Source organism: Bombyx mandarina, chromosome 18 (assembly GCF_030267445.1).
Source record: "Bombyx mandarina strain Sakado chromosome 18, ASM3026744v2".
NCBI lineage: Eukaryota > Metazoa > Arthropoda > Insecta > Lepidoptera > Bombycidae > Bombyx > Bombyx mandarina.
In genome coordinates, this window is record NC_143224.1 from 7,267,533 (window position 1) to 7,289,833 (window position 22,301).

The 22,301-nt window shown below is 35.9% G+C and overlaps 2 protein-coding genes across 2 annotated transcripts; both read left to right on the plus strand.

Annotated features, from left to right (window-relative positions):
- The first annotated feature begins 15,249 nt into the window (after nucleotides 1–15,249).
- LOC114249110 (transmembrane reductase CYB561D2) lies at nucleotides 15,250–17,361 on the plus strand. The gene is made up of 3 exons (XM_089734781.1): nucleotides 15,250–15,767; nucleotides 16,064–16,256; nucleotides 16,818–17,361. The coding sequence occupies exons 1-3, from the start codon at nucleotides 15,516–15,518 to the stop codon at nucleotides 17,123–17,125; spliced, it is 753 nt and encodes a 250-aa protein (XP_089590907.1). The 5' UTR covers nucleotides 15,250–15,515; the 3' UTR covers nucleotides 17,126–17,361.
- A 1,636-nt stretch (nucleotides 17,362–18,997) lies between these two features.
- On the plus strand, nucleotides 18,998–22,041 carry LOC114249106 (uncharacterized). The gene is made up of 3 exons (XM_028182584.2): nucleotides 18,998–19,293; nucleotides 19,732–19,924; nucleotides 21,500–22,041. The coding sequence occupies exons 1-3, from the start codon at nucleotides 19,087–19,089 to the stop codon at nucleotides 21,805–21,807; spliced, it is 708 nt and encodes a 235-aa protein (XP_028038385.2). The 5' UTR covers nucleotides 18,998–19,086; the 3' UTR covers nucleotides 21,808–22,041.
- Nucleotides 22,042–22,301: the final 260 nt, after the last annotated feature.

A 22,301-nucleotide genomic window follows, 5' to 3' on the forward strand; every position in this document is an offset into this window, starting at 1 on the left:
CCGATATGTTCGCTATTTTCGATAGTCCTTGGCATCTTTTAACGGCAACAATCAAGTACACGCACTTATGACATTTTGAATTTAAGAAAATCAACTGCAATGTCATTGTTGTCACTATGATAACATTATGTTTTTATATGCAAATTCCTCATAATCTGTGTGGTGTTTGGTTATCGGAGCTCATTAAGATCACAACATTTCTGCCGCCCCTTGAGACTTGAGGTCGAAGACTCAATTGTATTGTATAACGGCTGTCCCACCCCTCAATCCGGAATGCATGACTGGTTCGTGCCATGTTGTTGCTTACATATTTGTTGTGGGTGTTGTTTTAAGACACTGTTTTATTATTTCATTGTATATATAGCTTGAAAACTTGTGTAAAGTACGTATATAATATATAACATGTACTTATAACTACATATTTCATATTAAAATAGTAACTTCGCTTTTTTAATACAGTACAATCCTATCGCTTGATACGTGTACAATGGTAGCCTTATCCTTAATATTAGGCCAAGACAATTTCAATTATCGTAGTTACATTACATTAAAATCAACCATTCAAAACCAGGTGGGCCGTGAGCTCGTCTACCCATCTAAGTAATAAATAAAAAAAATTGGTTACTTATATTTCGTACACTGCATACATAAAATGTATTAAAAAAAAGAGAAAACTTGCACAATCAATCAATATGTTTAAAAATCTATGTAGTTTCATAGAATACCATAACTCTCGGCAAGTACTTTGTAATATTCGTAACCCTCAATCACAGCAAATACATTTAATAAAGGAGGTCAAAATAAATAAATGTACACGTCGAATATTAAATCAAGCTTGTTCATCCAAAAAACTCAACGCCAGGTAAAGTTCCGTTTTATTTTCGCGAGCCCATAAATTTTATAATATCCGCTTCTGGTTAGCGGAGTCCTCCTTCCGGTAGCTTCGTTTGCATCGGTTAGATTACCCTCGGTTCATAATTAAAAAGTACGGTGAGATACTAAAGGTACGTGAGTATTAAAATCTGTGGAAATAAATCTTGATTCTTCACTGATTTAGTTTAACGCTGAGAAAGGACTGAGTACTTAATAACTTGATGACGTTGGCTAATCTGTATTGGACAATGTTTCTTCTCCATCGCTCCCTCGTTGCTAAGGATCGTGACTCCGTTTTAGCATGTCGACTGTTAGCCTCCATCAGTTCCGGTCAGTTGCCTGGTGTAGTGCAGCGCTAAGCGATCCGCTGGTTTGCTCGGAGATCTGGTCGGACCAACGTTTGGGGCTCCGGCCTCTAGGACGTTTTTCTTCTACTTTCCCAGTGACCATCAGACGTTCCAAGCTGTCTATACCTCTGCGGGCAACGTGGCCAAAGTAGCGCATTATGCGTTGCAGACAGGTGGTGGACAATGCTAATTAAATAAAATACTTACATGAAATTCCGATTATTATCCAATATACTATGGCTTGGTAGTAATTAGAAATATCGGACCACCCTTAGTGGTAAGATTGTCTACTTGCCTTACTAACAACTAAGTTAAACAAGCAACTAAATACATACGTTCTTGGTTTACCAATTGGTATTAGTACCGATCGCCTGACTGATGTCAAGAAATAGTGGTCTATTTCTTTACATAATGGATTGAAACACACAAATAATGAAACTACATCATGGATTGGAGATAACGCATCAACAATAAATAATAATAATACGAGTTTTTGGTAGCTCTGAGATATCATAAATAACATTTCATATCTCTGGAAGAATATTAAACGAGAAAAAACCATAAAAAAATGAATCTCACTCACGCAAAATTTAAGGTATCTGTGTAAAGGCAATAAGCGTCACAGAAAAGTTGAAATACGGTTTTGATATGTGAAAACTGGTATTGTATGTAGATTTTCTAATTCTGCACCACACAGCGACAGTAAATTAAAGGTTTTGCAAAAATAGCGTCTTTAACAATAAATTGTGGCAAACACAACATCAGTCTTTGTACGAATCATTGGTTATTACATCTAAAAATCGGCTAGTGAAAAAAATGTGACAGAAATATTTTGTGGAAGAGTTCCTATCATTATTCCTATCATAATGCTTCACTTGTATTGTATCAAACATTAGATTTAACTTCTTTTGGCCTGTGTTGAGCAAGAATCTGCGTGAAATTGTATTTCATTTGAGCGCCATCATAAATTTTCTTCATACAAGCTATAAAATGAAAGTACCTTATTTAACATTGAGTGTGTTGAGGAAGTACGTAAATTTTACATTACCAAACCTATTCAGGTATTCCGGGAAGTATATTCACTTTATAATTATACTCGTAAATGATGTTTTAGGGATGAACGCACACAAGAAAAACCTAAAGATGCTTGTATACGGAGGTAATCGTATACATACGTTTAAATAATATAATTAAAAAAATATCATACACCTCATTCAACCATTTCTGTGTTCATAAATCTCACCTGTTGACGATTGAATAAATTATCACTTATTATAGTGAAAATTAAGACATGATAATCAACCTGGAGTGGGAGTGAAGCTCGTAATACTATTTTGTTTGCAAATCTGAATGGTTGAGCACACATCACCCCAGATTTAATGCAGTCACCCAAACCCCATACAAAAAATAAACTAATATCGTCGGTCACCGTGTATTGTCTCGATTGCCTACTTTATTCTTCAAGCCATAAAGTATGACTCCATGGCTCCAACTCATCAGAATGATGATATCCTCAATTATATCTTCTCTACCTCAAGTATATCTTAGAAATGGAAACTCACACTGACTAAGTTATTGTACAGTTTTATATATTATTATGTAACTTGATATTTACCAAATGTACTACAGTTTTGAACTGAAGGGGCTCCCCGCACCTACTATACTAACGCAAAATAAAATGATGATATTTTCTTAGAGACGTAATTTACGCATTGTATATCCGCTGAAAGCGTTAACTGAGGAGGCCTTTAAATTGAAGATACCGGAGCAGCACACATGAAGGTGAATTGAAAATAATCCGAGTAGAAAATTAATCCTTGATTACATCCCACTCCAACTCAGAATTGAGGGGTAGGTTGCCCAAAGATATAAGTATAAATGGAAAAGACAATCGAAGACAGTAAAATGAAATTCTCGATATCTCTGGTATAGATGATTTTAAGTAGATACTCACGAAGGAAATAGTTAGTACCGAAATACTTAGTATCGACAAAAATAATGCAACGTACATAGTAACGATGTATTTATATTAGAGAAGTAAAAATCAAAATTCATCCACCTGATTTCAAGAATAACAAATTCATAAACCGTAAATAAATTTAGTGGTGGTATGACGTATTAAAGACCCGAACGGGTAGGAACCACCATTCTTCCTATTTCTACGGCGAAGCAGTAATGCAACGGTTTCAAGTCTAACATTCAAGTCAAGTAAAACTGTGTCAAGTAAAACATTGAGTATAAAATTCAATTAAAACTTCTATCTCAAGCCTCAACGTGGGTGGAGGCATTCACGTTGTGATGTCTATGGTCTCCCCTAAGCACTTTACATCAGGTGTACGGTGAGCTACATTAACTATTTAAGAAATAAAACAAAACGTCTTTGAGATATTTAAAATGAACTTTATGTGTGTGTTTTTTTTTCAAATAACCTTGGTACCTACTGTCGCCCCTAATGCATCGAATGAACTACATATATTTAAAGCTGCTTTCAGACTACGCTACAATATAGTGCCATATAGTATAGCAACGTATACATAGCCAATAATATATAGTACAGTACAGTGCGAACGTGTCCATAACAATGTATGGTGCACGATATTGTTGTGCTATGAGCTATATACTATTATATTATAGCGTAGTCTGAAAGCAGCTTTACAGTAGCAAACTCTCCTGTCAATAATAATATGACATAAAAGCGATCGCTTCATTATTCTAGTGTTAGTAACACTGATTTCTGGACAGGGGGATCCGACTTCAAATCCCGACCACAGCGAACTGTCCCTTTAATTAATACTAACGTAAACTGGTCCCCCTCACTATGAATATTATTAATTTAATGATATGGAGTAGATACATCAGAATGATTAAACAATAAAAGGCTTAATTGCGCTTTTTGTTATATGTATAATACAATATTTTTAACTCAATATTTAATGCCCTTAATCTCTTTTACAATTAATATTAAAAATTAAACAGTAAACAGTAGTTAATAAGCTATATAAAATTCCACTCTCTCTTTACAGAAAATGACAGACTTCACTTCATCGCACTGAAGATAAATCCATTTTAAAAACTAAAGGGTTTTAAATAAGAAAGGTTCGATTTTTTTCAATTACTCACGCCACATTTATCATGCTTCGATGCACTATGACAAATATCTTTCCGGAGTACCTATAACAAATCTCAAGATTCACATAATATCCAACACATTGTCATAATGCTTGTATATTTGTCTTGTAACACATACAAGACAAATACATATACAAGCATTATATTTTCGTAGCTTGAGAACGTGTACCTCAAGAATTAACTTTTGGTCGAGTCTTGAGCTTTTTTGAACACAACTTTCTCTTATTTTTTTCCTTTTATTCCACCAGGTGGGATCGACGCAGTCCTTTCAAAGAAATCGCACAGAAACAGCGTTCATAATTCAAGATGAGGACAAAGAACATTCATTGTTTATTATCCTATATTATTTTATTAAATATGCAAAATCGTAATAGATTAGTACTGTGATTGCATCTATTAGGCTACTGCTGCAACAATATTCACCAAAAAAATTATAAATTAAAATATATCTTGTACATTATCGTAGGCCTGCTTCTTCGATTATCAAAGAGCAAGTAGTGCTTTATAGTACTATATAAAAGGTTACCTTTACCTTTCATTACCTTTTTTAAAACCAACAGAATATATACTTTTAAAAATTACCTCATGTATGGTTTTATCTGAATATTGATATTTAATCCTTCAGTAATTTATCCCCAGTGAAAGCATAAATAGTTTCAATGTATTAAAATAGTAACTCAGTAAAACATAACAGAATGATCCAAAAAGGAAAGTTGATGCTAGAGAACAATGAACAAATTTTAAAGACAGAATTTCCAACATCAAGGCATAATATCAATATTGTCGGTTCCCAATTTATATTTTCGTTGAGAGATCCCCTCACTAAAAGATCAATTTCGCGCTTGGACAAGTTTAATGTAAACTTAAGTGCCTGGGGGAGATACCGCCAAATGAAAGCTGGCCCTGTTGCCTTAACAAATGTCTCTATGTTATTGAAACCTCGGATCCGAGGAATCTTATTGGAACTAGTCATTGCGAAACCAGTAGGTAAGAGTCTTAAAACATTTCAAATATCGAAGATATGATACTCAATAAACACTTTAATATCGTTTACATTTTACTATTTAGGTATCCATTTCCTTAAACCATTTCATGATGAGTAATTAATTCTATACAATTATACATATAATTGTATAGAATAGATTGTATAGTTGTGTTGTATAAACATTTTATACCAGTCAAATGCCCAAATATTGACAATATTTAAACTAATGCAAAACTATAACTATCATTTTAATGGCTGATTTTTCAGCAATAAATTGAGTGTGTTTATACGATAAAATACTGAACTATCCTTAAACAAAAAAAAGGTTTAAAAACAATGTTTTACTTGTTTGACGTTTAATTTTATACTCGCTTCCATTAATATGCAATTCACGGATAACTTTTAAGTAATATTCAAAAATTAATTCCTTCTACCTATATAATATAATCGTTTAAAACACCTTCATATTTATTGATGATTAGCTGACCCGGCAGACTTCGTGTGCGTCAATCGATAGATAAAAGACCAAAATTTTTGTATATAACAAACTTAAACAAACAAAAGGAATCCGTCCGACGGGGGCACATCAAAGGGAAAACAAAATTGTTATTTTTATTTAATGCCGAGCATTTTCATATTTATTTATCTTTTAAACCTTCTCTGGACTTCCACAAATAATTCAAGACCAAAATTAGCCAAATCGGTCCAGCCGTTCTCGAGTTTTAGCGAGACTATCGAACAGCAATTCATTTTATGTACATATATAGATGAAATCGTTTTTCAAATCATAATTACTAAACTGACGCTTAAGAAAAAATTAAAAATATCTCAAGTAAATATAATTCGATGTGTTCCAAATAGCTTTGAATGAATTTCAATTTCTACAAACATGCCTACACTTGTAAGCCCGCATTTGTCTGAAGACGATGGAAGAGAAACTTTGATCGAAAACCACGCGTACCAAGAAATTTTGTAGCTTGAGAAAATGTTCCCGCAAGAAGTTTAAATTTTATCGAATATGCTGCATCCAGCAGACTCCTCGCCAAACAACTTCGAAGTAATCCATGTTTGATTTCAGATACTCGTAAGATGGATTCTGATTGATTTTATCTAGCTGTGTTTGTGTTCTGAAAAACTGCGTCTTAAATATGGGTTTAGCGGCAACGTTTAATGGAGTGTACAGAGTCAGCACCAGACTTCTGAGCTCATTATAACAGGAAAAACGTGGTAAAGTGTTTTCCAACTAACGACTTTTTTCGATGACGTGATAAATGTTTGCTGAATCATTAATAAGAAATGATAAAATACTTTCGTGTAAGCATTATTTATTAATCAAATAGACACGATAGTCTTCTGTGCTCCAACGTTCCAATAACGACAACTACATATTATTGCTGTTTTTTTTTTGGGCCGAGGGCCGTATCTCATACATGAGGTTTCCATACCTATGGGACGGACCGCGATTTCAAGGATGTTTTGGGGTTCTACCTACCAAACGACTCCCTTTGCACTTCCTCATCCAACGAACGAGACGGTGTGGTAACCGCGAACCTCCCTGACCGCAATCGTACGCTACGGACGTGGGACCGTCGCGACATCGTCACAGGTCAGGGCGTGGCGCCACATGAGAGCCCTGTGCAGCGACCATACCGACCCTGTATAGAGGCAGTGCACCACTGCATCGGACCCCCTAACGCTCAGCAACAGCCGACCTAACGAGTCGGCGGCCGCCATCATTTGAAGACCCAACTATTAGAAGTGAGCACAGAAGCTCCAACGATCGTGCAGTCTGAGACCAGGGTACCGCAATCCGGTCACCCCGAACTCGTTACGGACGCCTTCGATCACAAAATGCCCCTCAAAGATGGCACTCTCCGGGCCCCGTGAAACAACAGGACCAGGGATTTATCGAGCGCCACCTCCAAACTCAGCCTTTTGATCCTGTCGACGACAAAGGCTACCCCTGCGCAAGAAAGGCGGGAAGGTTCGCTAAAGTCCTTTCCCCGGGCCACGACCCAAGTGTCGTCCACGTAGCAAACTACGCTCAGGCCCAGGGCTGTTATTTTAAATAGCGTAAGATAATTTTAATCCATCTCATTTTTACTATTCGGTATCCGATGGTTCATCAACGGTACGATTTTTGTTCTAAGTAAGTAATTTGTTTCAACAATCTGAACAACAATTAAAACAAAACTAATTAAACGGCAAAAACGTCATTCACGAAAACGAACAGATACAAATTTATCTCCGGACGAGTAGCCCAAAACAGCAGGTGTAAGTCGTAATAGAAAGCCATTTGTTTACCGTCGGCAAACTTCACCTCGTAACCCTAAAATCTAATTGGATTTAATTCCATTAGCAAAGGTCCAAATGGGACCCCTTAATTGTGCTGACCGATGCCGGTTTATTATGTGAGGCCTGCCCGTTGTTCAGGCGTGCGTCATTTCATAATGGAAAACATTTGCAAATTTGTATGTATTCCTTTATTTCTAACATAGCTATTGTGCTTACATTTATATGCGCAAGCAGGTATGCGTGGTACTCGTCGAACTTAATAAAACCGCTTAATCTGTAATGTTTTTGTTAAATACAATATATTCAAATTTTTGACATATATAACCATACACATTTCTGTATCTTGGTTTTATTTCATGAGACTGTGTGTTTTCGTAACTTTCAAATAAATTAATGAGGTCATTTTAAGCTTGTTCTTCATGTTCAAACAAATCCACTGGTGCAAACTAATAAGATCAATCGTTTTTCGAAGGTATACGGTTAAAAAATTAATTTGCCACATCCTATTAATCTTATAAAAGAAAATATTAAAGAACGTAATTGGTTATCCTACTCCATTAACATTACAACACAAGTGTCACCGTCCACCTTATGTTATAAGGTTTCCAACAACAGTTTCAGTTGTAATACACTGTAACTATCGCAAAAATAGCTATGCCAACTTTCGAATTACTTCACACAATTGCTTCGCGGCAGAGATAGTCGTTGCTATCTGGATGGTACCAATATTTATGTCTGCACTTCAGGGCAGCCCTCATTATACGCCCTAATACTAGTATTTCGCACAATACAACTACTACTATTGCGCTGGCACTATGACCCGGAAGGTAGGACCTCTTGTGAGTTCGCACGGGTAGGTACCACCACCCCGCCTATGTTTGCCGTGAAGCAGGAATGCGTTTCGGTTTAAAGAGTGGGGCAGCCGTTGTAACTATACTGAGATCTTAGAACTTATATCTCAAGGAGGGTGGCGCATTTATGTTGTAGATGTCTATGGGCTCCAGTAACAATTCAAGACCAGGTGGACTGAGAGCTCGTCCACCCATCTAAGTAATAAAAAAAAATAAAAAAGCATAATAAATACATATTATTATGTATATCACCAATACAACGCTACTCTAATACCCGTATCGTACTGTACATAGATACGAGGGCGGCACTGAAAATTTCGGGAATTAACGAAGTGACACAACATTACTATTTAAAAATGTATTTATTGCTTTTCGAAGTATTCTCCGCGAAATTTGACACATTTTTCCATACGATGGAACCAATCATTGAAGCAACCATTCCATTCGGAAGTTGGGGTCTCCAAAATGGCCGTTTTGTAGGCGTCCACAGCTTCTTCAGGTGATGAAAATCTCTGTCCACGCAATTTATTCTTTATTTTAGGGAAAGTATAGAAATCATTAGGGCTTAGGTCGGGGCTGTACGGCGGATGGTCTAATAATTCTATGTTTTCTTGCTCTAAAAACTCTTGTTCTGTACGCGGTGTGAGAACTCGCATTGTCGTGATGGAGGATGATGCGGCGGTTGCAGTTCTCTTTACGGAGTTCAGAAACGACCTGTGGCAAACAAATGCTAGCATACCATTCTGCATTAACCGTTCTTTGTTCCTCAAGAGGAATAGTCGTAACATGGCCGGTTTTGGAAACAAACGTGGCCACCATTTTTTTTGCAACACTCCGTGAACGAACAATTTTTGTTGGCTTTAACTCATTTTCGAACACCCAAACTCGTGGCTGGTTTTTTGTTTCGGGTTCGTACGCGTATATCCAGGATTCGTCACCTGATACAATGTTGTGTACAGCATTTGAGGATCCTGCGTGGAATCTTTCAAGAGTTCTGACGCACCAAGTAACGCGAGCCGCTTTTTGCTTTTCACAGAGCGAATGCGGTATCCATCGGAAAAACAACTTTTTTACAACTAATTGTTCATGAAAGATTATTTGTATTTGACTCATGCCAATGTCTAAAGTTGCCTGAATTTCGCGGTATGTCACATGTCGATCTTCCTCAATCAGCTTACGCACAGCATCAACGTTTTCTTGGGTGACTGCAGTTTTTGGACGACCTTGACGGGGATCATCACTGAGCTTGACACGTCCACGTTGAAACTCAGCAAACCAGCGATAAATTGTGGTTTTGGATGGAGCTCCATCACCAAATGCAGAAATCATCCGGTCAACACACTGTTTTTGTGTTAAACCACTTCGAAAGTCATAATAAATCATCGCTCTTGAATTTTCTCGAGTCAATTCCATTTTCTCAACGACTAAACAAGTTTGACAAAACCTTGTGACAAGACCGAGAACCTTTTTTTAAATAAATAAATGGTATTCGATTTTTAAAACCAAGGAGTTTTCAATTAAAAATATTTTAATATGACAGGAACAATGGAAATATTCCATTCCCGATACTTTTAGTGCAGCCTAGTATGTATAAAATTTCACAGGATGTTACTAGTACTAGCACCAATTCAGTGTAGAAACTCAATCGGAATACGCATGAATATGTATTTGTTTCAGAATAACTTTCTCGGTAATAAACACGTCGGCAGTTAAACATAATGTTTAATTACCTTGTGAAAATGGGTGAGCCACTTTCATGGCCAATCGGGTCATAGGTCGTTATAAACATGAGAGCAGTGAATTATAAGCTAAATGTAATTTATGAGATTCATGCAACAACACTAAAAGCGGCAAATAATTGTTACGTCGCCTTTTTGTTTTATTTATTGGACATTTTTAATTTAATTAAAAGTTTTAACGTAGCATATGAATCCGTTTACGATTTATTTTTCTCAAAAACAGAAAATTACGTGAGGCTTGGACAGGAATGCTCATAATTAGTGGCTGTTAGTTTTAAATGTGAATTCATTAATATTATGATATCTATTTAGTCGTACTACATCTCTTCGGTTAGAATATTGTTAAAAATTAAATGCGACGTCTATTTCTATGTATCAGTTCGCCCTGATCAAAATACTGCTCTCATCAAAGAATTAAAATAATATAGAAACGGTAGTTACTAGTGGTTGAGTTACATACCCATAGTCGAATGAGGAATATAAATAGTCATTGAGTCTGACATTAATGCAGAGTGCTCTGTCTGTCATATCTGGGCTATTTACTTTAGGTGGTTTTTGATGGGCAACCACCCATTCCCGCACTATCATCGGGCTGGACAACAGGAAGTCATTTTTTCGGACCATAAACAATCTCCCTATCAACATCTGCAATACCACAACTATATATATATTTAGTTTAATATCTACACCGAAGGTGTTTCAATTGGAGGTCAACTAATATCAAACCTTAGATATGCAGACGATACTACTCTTTTTGCAACGTCACAAGCAGAGGTAGAACGGCTTCTTTCGCTTCTGGAAATAACTAGTTCCGACTTTGGCCTTGCCATAAGCCGCGATAAAACTAAAGTGATGGTGGTGGATCGTAAGAATAACAACAATCGATCTGATTTACACGAAATAGCAAATTGCGAAGTTGTCCAGAGTTACATCTACCTGGGTTCCACAATCACAAATACTGGAAGTTGCGAAGAAGAAATTAAAAAACGTTGTGCCGTGACACGATCAGCCGTGGAAAAGCTCACAAAAATATGGAAAGATCGCCGCATAACTAAAAACATCAAGGTTCGCTTGATGAGGTGCTTAATATTTCGTATTTTCCTATATGGAGCAGAAACATGGACGATCCATCAAAAATGTCGTAAAAAGATTGACGCCCTTTAGATGTGGTGCTGGAGACGCATGCTGAGGATAAAATGGACTGCTCACCGCACTAATGTATCCATCCTCAAAGAGCTCCAAATCAAACAAAGGCTTTCGCCGATTGTGCAATTGCAAATCCTTAATATGTTTGGACATATCATTCGTAATGAAAGCTCATTGGAACGTTTAGTGGTTCAAGGAAGAGTAGACGGTCAACGCTCTCGCGGCCGATCATCCACAAGGTGGACAGACTTGGTTAAGTTATCTACGAAGTGTTCCCTTACTGAGTGTATACGTACCGCCACAAATAGAGAGAGATGGAGAAGTCTCTCAAAAGCCGCAACCAAACATTAAGACATGCGTAACCACGACCACTCCGCCAGGAGTGTACGACTGAGAAGAAGAATATATCTACAAAGCAACTATCCTCGTTACCTCTTGTAATCTAAGCCACATCTAAGCCCTAAGAGGCTTAACTCTATTAGTCAGTACCAAAACAATAATCATTAAATATGCAAATCACAGTTGACCTACATTCAACCTATTAAACCAATACATAATATGTACCGAACTATGGTAAATTTCAACCATAGTAAATTCAATAGCTCCAATGGACGTGACCAAGATATTGATGAAAGGAAATAAATTGAATTTTGTGACTCAATACTGTCTGTTTACACTTACCTGTGGTTAATGATAGAACATGTTTTTCTTATTGCCTTTGTAGGCAGACGAGCTTACGGCCCATCTAATGATAAGTGGGTACTGTCGCTCATGGACGTCAGCAATGCCAGAGGCAGAACCAAGCCGCTGCCTACCGTTTGTCAAGCCACGGCTTACTGCTTACTGCTTGAACTACAAATGAAAGCAATTATTTTAACTTTTACATTATTTCACTTCCTAAGTATTTTCATATTCACTTTTAAAGCAGAGGCTTGCTCCAATTTATTTAATATGGTTCAGTCTTCTTTAAATCCAGTCCTGTTATATTCATAATTTCTTCTGCTATCATTTCTTTTTAGAAGCTGCGGCCCTTATTTCATACTATCGAGTACTCTAGACTAACAACGCATACCTTCGATAAGATAATTACGGCTGCTGATAAGTCTGATTGTCTGTATTCAATCAAATTATATCACTAAATTGAATTCTTTTCAATCAACGTCATTACTGTATCGTTAAAAATTACATTTCGTATGCTAAAGAAATATTTTTGAATACTATTTCAATAGATGTAAAATATTCGTGTAAAATGAAAAGAAAATACTGTAGTAGTTAATTAAATTAAATAATTCGATTCTTAAATAACTAATAGCACTAAGAAAACATCAAGGTAAGCTTAAAACTATAAACGTAATCTCCACAGGTTTCTCTACTGAATTTAAATGCACATAAGACGATACCCAAAAGTGAAACTGATGACTGATTCGATGATGCAGTTGTTAGCGCCCCTGATTGTTTCGTCGAAGGTTGTCGGTTCGATACCCACATCGGGCAAACTTTCGTGTGACGAACATTTTGGTTTGTTCTCCGTCTGGGTGTTTATATATACTATAATAATAACTAGTCAGGTCATAAGTATTGTCACACAGTAAAAACTTTTCTTTTAGAATGCTGGCCACAAAAAAGTTTATTGAATTCGAATGTCAAATTGTTCATGAAAATAAAAATGCATACATTTAGAATTTTACTCATTTTTAAATATGGAGTGGACGCTTAAAGAAGACCGTGTTGCAGTTATTGCGTTGCATCGTTGCGGTTACGCGCCAATTCAAATTTTTAACATACTGAAAAATTTGAATATAACCAACAGATTCGTCTATCGTACCATCAAACGATACAAGGAAGACTCTAGTGTAGATGACAGGTCAAGAAGTGGTCGCCCTCGGTCTGTTAGGACTCCAGCAGTGATAAAAGCTGTGAAGGCGCGAATTCAAAGAAATTCCAAACGTAAGCAGAAACTGTTGGCCCTTCAGATGGGGTTAAGCAGAACCACGGTGAAAAAGGTGTTAAATGAAGACTTAGGGCTTCAGGCATATCGAAGAAAAACAGGACATCGTTTGAATGCTCGTCTAATGGACCTGAGACTGAAGAGATGCCGCGCTTTGTTGAAGCGGTACGCGGGAAAAAAATATCGGGAAATTATTTTTTCAGATGGAAAAATTTTTACCGTAGAAGAGAGCTACAACAAACAAAATGATAAGGTATACGCACACAGTAGTGAAGAAGCGAGCAACCGTAATCCGCGTGTCCAACGAGGTCATTTTCCATCCTCGCTCATGGTATGGTTGGGAGTTTCTTATTGGGGCTTAACAGAGGTACATTTTTGTGAGAAAGGTGTAAAAACGAATGCAGTTGTGTATCAAAATACAGTCCTGACGAACCTTGTGGAACCTGTTTCTCATACCATGTTCAATAACAGGCACTGGGTATTCCAACAAGATTCGGCGCCAGCTCATAGAGCGAAGAGCACACAAGACTGGCTGGCGGCGCGTGAAATCGACTTCATCCGGCACGAAGACTGGCCCTCCTCCAGTCCAGATTTGAATCCGTTAGATTACAAGATATGGCAACACTTGGAGGAAAAGGCGTGCTCAAAGCCTCATCCCAATTTGGAGTCGCTCAAGACATCCTTGATTAAGGCAGCCGCCGATATTGACATGGACCTCGTTCGTGCTGCGATAGACGACTGGCCGCGCAGATTGAAGGCCTGTATTCAAAATCACGGAGGTCATTTTGAATAAACTTTAGTGTCATAAGAATCTATGTTTTGTTAAGTTCATTTTGGTATATGAATGGTTACATAATGAATAAACTTGTTTCAATTATTTTACATTAAACATGTGACAGAATTTATGACCTGACTAGGTATAATATAATATTATAAAGAGGAAAGATTTGTTTGTTTGTTTGTATTGAATAGGCTCCGAAAGTACTGAACCGATTTGAAAAATTCTTTCACTGTTTGGAAGCTACACTATTCCCGAGTGACATAGGCTATAATCTCTTTTGAAAAAAATTAGGAATCCTTATTAAAACTCCAATAATGTAACCCAAGGAGTAAAAAAAATTTCCTAAAATATTCTTTACATCGCGTGCTCTGCGAAAACTATTGATGATAGAATAAAATAATGTACTACGACTTTGTAGAACACATTACTATTTATAGAAAGCGTCGCGACAGCATTTGTCTAACTATTACAGTTGTGCCGCAATAAGTGTTCTTTTATTTTAAAAAATAAAACAACGTCAAATATCGTTGAAATTTTTGTTAAAGACAGTTGCCGCTGGTTATCTATATATGTAAATGTATGTAACTCGTATGTTTGTCTCTGGTACCCATAACACAGAATTCTAATTTGGGGTCGGCTGACCGTGCGTGATTTGTTCCCAGTTATCATTTATTATTGTTTAGTTATTATTTAAACTAACGAAACTCGAAGGCAACCTATGATGAAAAATAGTTCGCACCTAAAAACATTCTTGACCTACCATAAGTAAAAAGATTGATCTGCTTGTTCTTGTTTTACCTTAGTAGTTATATCTACGGCCGAACGAGTAGTTACTATAGCTCATGAGTAATACCAGAGACTGGTTCGTATCAAATGCTTCGTGTCTTGCAAGGGTAAATCAAGATGACATATTATATTATTGTTATAAATAAATACGTACTTAAAATACATATGTGTTTTCATGGAACATCCATGGATGGATAGATAAATCTCCTCCTGTCTATTTTTTCTGCAAAGCAGTTATGCGTTTAAATTCGAGGATAAAAACAGCTATTTTTACAGTACAATTAAATCTTCGTCCTCGAGGGTGGCTCCCTTATAACCATAAATAGTAAAGAACAAGGCATGGAAACAGTAGCAACACCTGTGGAGTTGACATAAGACTGCAGATTTCCGAAACAGAAATTTTTCAAGAGTGTGGATCGCAGGCCTAATCAAAAACACAAACTTATATAATTTGCAAGTTTATTCACAACGTTACCTTATCGCAAAATAGATTATATCACTCAAGTAAGCTACTTAAAATCGATATAATTATCTCATCCGTATGGTACGTTAAAAACGAAATTATATACGTCAATTTTCATTTAGCTCTCTAGCGAGCCACAAGTGCGAGAGTTAGTGTTCGTATATCTACAATCATGCCGCCAAATATTATCGACCCGCCAATTCAAGCTGATCCAGAATTTGCTGCTGCTAAACCAGCAATTTCACACGCCATCCCAGATAATGTTGTGGAAGAAAATGATAATTTAAAAATATTCCAGTCTTCGTTAAGTTTAATAGCTCACATACTAATTGGTGTAGTTACTGGAATCTCAATTCTATTTTCATTGCGGAATGGACTTCCTTTAGGTGCCACGTCACTTCATATTATACTTTGTGTCATTGGGGTGAGTTAGAAAAAATTATTATTTTTAATTATTATGATAAAATAGTCCAAGGTTTTCGTAGTGTCAAATCAAATCAAATCAAATCAAAAAAGTTTTATTCAACATAAATGAAAGTACATACTTGTTGAACGTCAAAAGAACTACCGCCAATTCACAAGAATTAGCCTCCGTCCTGAGAAGAATTGGCAAGAAACTCAGCGGGCATGTCTTTTTTTTTTTTTGTAATATTATATGTAGAGTGTATAAATTATTTGATTGAAATTAGATTGTTTATTTTAACTATCGCTTGATTTCAGTATCAACTGCTCATGGCCCAAGCCATTATAATTCTGTCATCGGAAAGTGGGTGGTCATCACGACTGAAATTAGTTCACAAAAGAAGAATTCATTGGATCGTACAAATCGTTGGATCTGTTCTAGCTATTGTTGGGAGTTTCATTAAAATCCTAGACAAAAATATACACTGGAACACATACCACGGACAATTCGGTAGGTTTTTTTTTATTTTTTTATTGCTTAGATGGATGGACGAGCTCACGGCCCACCTGATGTTAAGTGGTGATCGGAACCAATAGACATGTACAACGTAAGTGCCGCCACCTACCTTGAAATATGAGTTCTAAGGTCTCAGTATAGTTACAACGGCTGCCCCACCCTTCAAACCGAAACGCATTACTGCTTCACGGGAGAAATAGGCAGGGTGGTGGTACCTACCCGTGCGGATTCACAATGGACTTCGTACCACTAAAAATTACACAAATTATAGTTTTGCGGCTTTGATTATGTTATTCCTTCATCGTGGAAGTCAATCATGAACATTTGTTAAGTACGTATTTCATTACAAAAATTGGTACTTGCCGGCGGGAATCGAACACTGGTGCATCGCTAGATACGAATGCAGTGGACGTCTTATCCTTTAAGCCACGACGACTTCAAACTTACATACATAATACAATTTACATACAATGACTGAAATTCATCTATGCGGGTATAAAATTTAATTATTTTGAGAACCATCTGGATTATTAACATTTTTTTCTTTATTTTTAGCGCTCGTTGCTATGGTTTTTACGGCCGTCAGTTTGGTAAACGGATTGACATCTTTGTACGCATATGAACTAAGGAAGTTCCTGCCAAGCAATCTATCCAAACTGAGTCACATTTGTTTCGGAACAGTCGCCTTTGCTGCTTCTTCCATTAGCCTATGCTATGGTTTCGATAAAAACTTCTTCATAAATTGGGCCACTCTTGAATTCACTTATACTATAATCGCTTTTACTGCGGCATTCACATTTATCATCATAATCAATCCTTTCATAACTTTCTATCGTAAATCAAGGAGCATTATCACCAGTTAGTTAGAACATCAATTATGGTATAAACAGCATTACTTATCATGTATAACAAATTCATAAATCGGTAAAAGTAAATATTATATGTATTCCAGAAAGCAACTATAAGATGATCTGATAGAGACCTTTTACTTTATGTTATTTATTAAACCATTACAGTTAAGAACACATAATCAGATTCGTATTTATAATTTTAATGTATGATAGCGAAATAGTTAAGAGAAATAAATTTTTAACAATTGCTTGTGGCAGTTTTATTTTGTCGTTTCTATTATATTTTTATAAGAAGTAACGTGATAAGCTAGCACCATTAATAACATTAATTAACATTAGTTAACATTAATTAAGATTTAACGAAATTAGATAATGAGTTTTACCATGCTGATATTAGGGCTTGTAATGAGTTAAAAGCTTTCTTCCACCACCACCTTTCTCCACCACTCTCTTTTCTGTAAAGAACCTACGTTGCGATTCGAACGGTGGAACAGTTATTCCTATATAACAGTATCCCGAACCCAATTTCTCAAAGTTGTGACTAAAAACTCTGTAACCATGATATTTCATGCCAATATACTTTAAAGTAAAAATAAAACAATATTTACAATGCCATTTGCAAAAACTATCTATTGTCTAAAATTTAATCTTATCGAAAATGGTATCATCAATAATTCACACAGATAAATATAGCTTACACGTCTACGTCAACCAATATTTTATCCGAGATAATGAATAAGAATAGTTAAAAAATATTGTTGGTTTATCATTTTTTTTTTTAATAGTATATAGTAATGTTTCCGCATTAAATTATAATTTACAGCTTAAACTATAAATGTTATGACAAACATCTTATTAGGCGGTATGGGTAGGTCCGCCTCCTGTCTTTTTCTACCGGAAAACAGTGATGTATCCGGTTTTGAAGGGTAGGACAGCTACCAAATTATTATTCCCTCATTTTTCCTTTAAAAATTTGTAGCATTTGCAAAATATTCCCTTACAAGTTTCATTTATACATATATTACAGACATCTCTTACGAATTGAAATAACACGTCTTCTTCTTCACTATTCACTCCAATACTGAAGGGGAGTTTTGAAAACCAGAAAAACTGTTCAACCGTCTTGATGCAGGTTAACCCTCTGATATTTTCAGCCATGATAAAGAAATCATCAGATATCGTCTGGTCGTCATAATCGATATGGGACACCAGGCCATGTATTCTCACTCTACGCCTGCTAGTGATCTTACTAAGAAAAATAAGCTTGTCGGGTGCCCTGATACATTTTAAGTGAATAGTTTTTAAAAACAAATCATGAAAGATGTGTAGGATAGATAGATATGCGTGCAGATAGATGTGTAGAAGCTACATTTAAGAGTGCAACAGAACTCAGTCATCAAAATAAAATGTGTGTCAATATGTAACAAACCATATTGAGAGAGACAAAAATTTTCATTTTATAATATGGCACAATTGAAATTTGTAGAAATGTCACTTGCTATTCTTCTACAACTGTTTCCGAATTCAAAAAAAATGAGATACTAAAAATTGAAACAGAGGAAATCAGAATCAATTTGAAATGACCAAAAATAGATGAAAATATGAGGTGTGAGTTTGAAAAATTGTTAGCAATACGAAATCATCTAGTGCTAGGTAGTAGAACCTAATATAAGTCGTAATTCCTGTACCAGAAGTTAGAACGAGTACTGTAGAAACGGTTTGTCGTTGTTATCCATTAAAATTATTGAATTTCCTACTTAACTGCCTATTTCTAAAAATAAAATATTGCTAACATTTAAATTAGATTCAACGCTATTTTTCTCAAAACAAAACCAGATGAAAATATCTAAGTAAAACATTATCACAAGTGGAAGTAAAGGAAAAAAACCGTACTGTAGCAAACGCAGATATGTGATTGATTCAATTTCATCTCGGGTTTGTTAGTTTATTTTGTTTTTCTGTCTCAAAACAAAATGTCTCCGAAGGTTTCGGAAAGATCAGCTTCTCCGCCGCTTACAGTACATGGTGATAATTATAAAATAAAAATATTTCACAGTACTTTCAATCTAATAACTCACATACTGATAGGAGTTGTCGTGGGTATTTCTGTGATATTTTCATTTCGTAATGGAACTCCATTGGGTGCGACACCATTGCATATTGTACTATGCGTTGTGGGGGTAAGTTTTTTCGATGCTTTTAGTGAACTTGGACAGCCTTGATTCTGCCCCTGGTCTTGTTGATGTTTATGAGCACTGACGTCACCAGGTAGCTCCTGACCATCAGGTGCATTGTATGCTCGTATGCCTTCAAAGACAATAAAAACAAACTTAATTAAGATAACCACTTAACGTCAGATATACTGTCCATTTTTGTGTAATCGAAGGCATGTTACTAACATCATTAGCATAACAATATGAACTAACAATGTCCTTGTTGTTGATCATTAATAATGATCAATATAAAACATTATAAATATATTGTACATTGTGCTCTTTTCAGCCTAATAGCATTAATATTAAAAACTGTTCTAAATAGGTGGGCAGCGTATTAATCAAAGTCAGGTAATTCTGCAATACCTTTTAAATTTGCATATTTCAATTGTGATAAAATTTCAGTACCAATTATTAATGGCTGAAGCCATTCTGAGTCTGTCTCCGCACAATGGTTGGTCTTCAAACCTGAAATTAGTGGACAAAAGACGTGCGCACTGGATTCTTCAGACGCTGGGCTCTGGATTGGCTATTGTTGGATCTTTCATTAAAATTATAGACAAGAGCACACACTTGAATACTTTACACGGGAAATTTGGTAAGACCTTCACGCTAATCCTGTGTATAAAAATAATACAGTTGTTTTTTTTTATTTTATTGCGTAGATCACTGAAATAGCTCACGGCCTATTTAGTGTTGAGTGCTTACCGCATCGATTTTACAACACGACTACCGCCACCCTTGAAATTTGAGGCCGATGTCTCAACTGCGTTATATAATCCGACCCTTCAAACCGAAACGCATCACTTTCCACGAAAAAAATACGTGAGAGCTTACAGTACGCCCTACCACTAGTAAAGACCACACTGATACGTCAGTCTCCGGAGAATGGTTCAGTCGCCTCTGAAGAGAGCCATCAAATTGAGGTGCCTATATTGTTTTTTTTTGTTAGATGGTTGGACGAGCTCACAGCCCACCTGGTGTTAAGTGGTTACTGGAGCCCATAGACATCCACAACGTAAATGCGCCACCCACCTTGAGATATAAGTTCTAAGGTCTCAGTATAGTTACAACGGCTGCCCTGCCCTTCAAACCGAAACGCATTACTGCTTCACGGCAGAAATAGGCAGGGCGGTGGTACCCACCCGCGCGGACTCACAAGAGGTCCCACCACCAGTAATTACGCAAATTATAATTTTGCGGGTTTCATTTTTATTACACGATGTTATTCCTTCACCGTGGAAGTCAATCGTGAAAATTTGTTGACGGTATTTCATTAGAAAAATTGGTACCCGCCTGAGATTCGAACATCGGTGCATCGTTCAACACGAATGCATCGAACGTCTTATCCGTTAGGCCACGACGACTTCAAAATTCTATTCTATATTCCAAAATTTTTTATTCCAAATTCTATAGTCAAAAACTATATTCTAGGCCATATGGTAAACTTGTTTGCTTCGATAAATTAGTTTAAAGTAGCCTCGAAATTCTTTGATGAGAACCGCAGATAGTAGCTAGATCGTCCCCATAGAGTAAAACTAACTAATATATGTATTACTATAGACAGCAACATGCAAAGAAAATATATTAGATAAACCTAAATAAATATTTTCCTAACATATATGTGGTACAGCCTGCTTCCATAATTCATTAATGCAATTTACTTATTTTGGATTTGGAAGATTCAGTTCAAAACATGTTCAACATATAAGCGAAAAAAATAGAAAGTGAAAACTAACCAACTCGACTTGTTGATTTCTCGTTCTCAATTGATACGTAATTTATACAAAAAGGAAAATGCGAAAAACCCTTTTACTTTTTTACCATTTTATTGCATTAGCATAAGTAATTTTGTTTCTGTTTCGAATATTAATGATACACTAACTCAGGTCGACAGTTAACTAACTCATAGATACGTAGAATAAAATTGATCAATTTTTTTTAATCATTTTCCATTTTAGTTGCAGCTTACTATTTTTATTTCGTAAAAAAAATATTAAATTTTCGTCAAAGCGGTATAACAATTTTGATAAACTGACTTACCTGAAGCAAATCATGTCCATTTCAATTTTCCGAACTTTCAAATGCGATTATCTCAAAACACACTTTTTAGACTTAGTTAATTCTCGCTCCACGGGAACGAAATAATCTTTTCATTGTCTGTTATTTTCAGCTATAGCTGCCCTCGTCTTGACGACTGTGTGTTTAATCAACGGCCTGGGATCCCTGTGGGCATTTGAACTGCGAAGATATATTCCAATCAATGTATCCAAACTAATTCACATTGGCATTGGCATCTTCGTGTTGCCAACGTCATCCATTGCACTTTGTTACGGCTTTGATAAGAGCATGTTTAAGTCCTGGATTTCAGATGAAGTTGCTTTCACTTTAATCGGTTGTACCAGCGCGTTCACAGTAATAATCAGCTTCAACTCATTTACGACTTTTCTTGTCAAATTATGGAAATGTTTTAAATCGTAAATACATTAATTATGAGATTAATTAAATAATGCTTAAATTATAAAAATTCTGTATACATTTATGATGATGATTATAATGATAATACTTTCATCTGAAGAGATTAAATTTGATGAGCGAATCGATTGAACAACAAAATCATAAATTATATTAACTAGTAATACTCTTATGAGCTTCATTGAATTGAATTTACAGTAATCAATTTTTTTCTTTTAATAAAAATGTATTTTGTACTGACGAGAATGTTTCAATTGCTAAAGAAATGAAGAGTATATTTCGAATTTGGTGATTTTTTTCAAAAACTGTTAAATGTCTCACCTTGATTAGAATTGAGAATGCTTTCCTTTTCTGAACCTACATTATATAATAATCGTTTACCACAATAAGTAGAATGAACCGTCATAATAATTTGGCTACAAAATCTTAATAGCCAATTAGTTGTACAAATGATTGCCCCACGTGGGAATCAAGCCCACAACTCTACTACTGCACCACCA

Bases quoted from the DNA above. Each gene is read 5' to 3' on its own strand.
- LOC114249110 (XM_089734781.1), top strand. From the start codon at position 15,516: ATGCCGCCAAATATTATCGACCCGCCAATTCAAGCTGATCCAGAATTT. The intron at 15,768-16,063 runs GTGAGTTAGAAA...GCTTGATTTCAG, and splicing joins TTATACTTTGTGTCATTGGG to TATCAACTGCTCATGGCCCA. The intron at 16,257-16,817 runs GTAGGTTTTTTT...CTTTATTTTTAG, and splicing joins CACATACCACGGACAATTCG to CGCTCGTTGCTATGGTTTTT.
- LOC114249106 (XM_028182584.2), top strand. From the start codon at position 19,087: ATGTCTCCGAAGGTTTCGGAAAGATCAGCTTCTCCGCCGCTTACAGTA. The intron at 19,294-19,731 runs GTAAGTTTTTTC...ATAAAATTTCAG, and splicing joins TTGTACTATGCGTTGTGGGG to TACCAATTATTAATGGCTGA. The intron at 19,925-21,499 runs GTAAGACCTTCA...TGTTATTTTCAG, and splicing joins TACTTTACACGGGAAATTTG to CTATAGCTGCCCTCGTCTTG.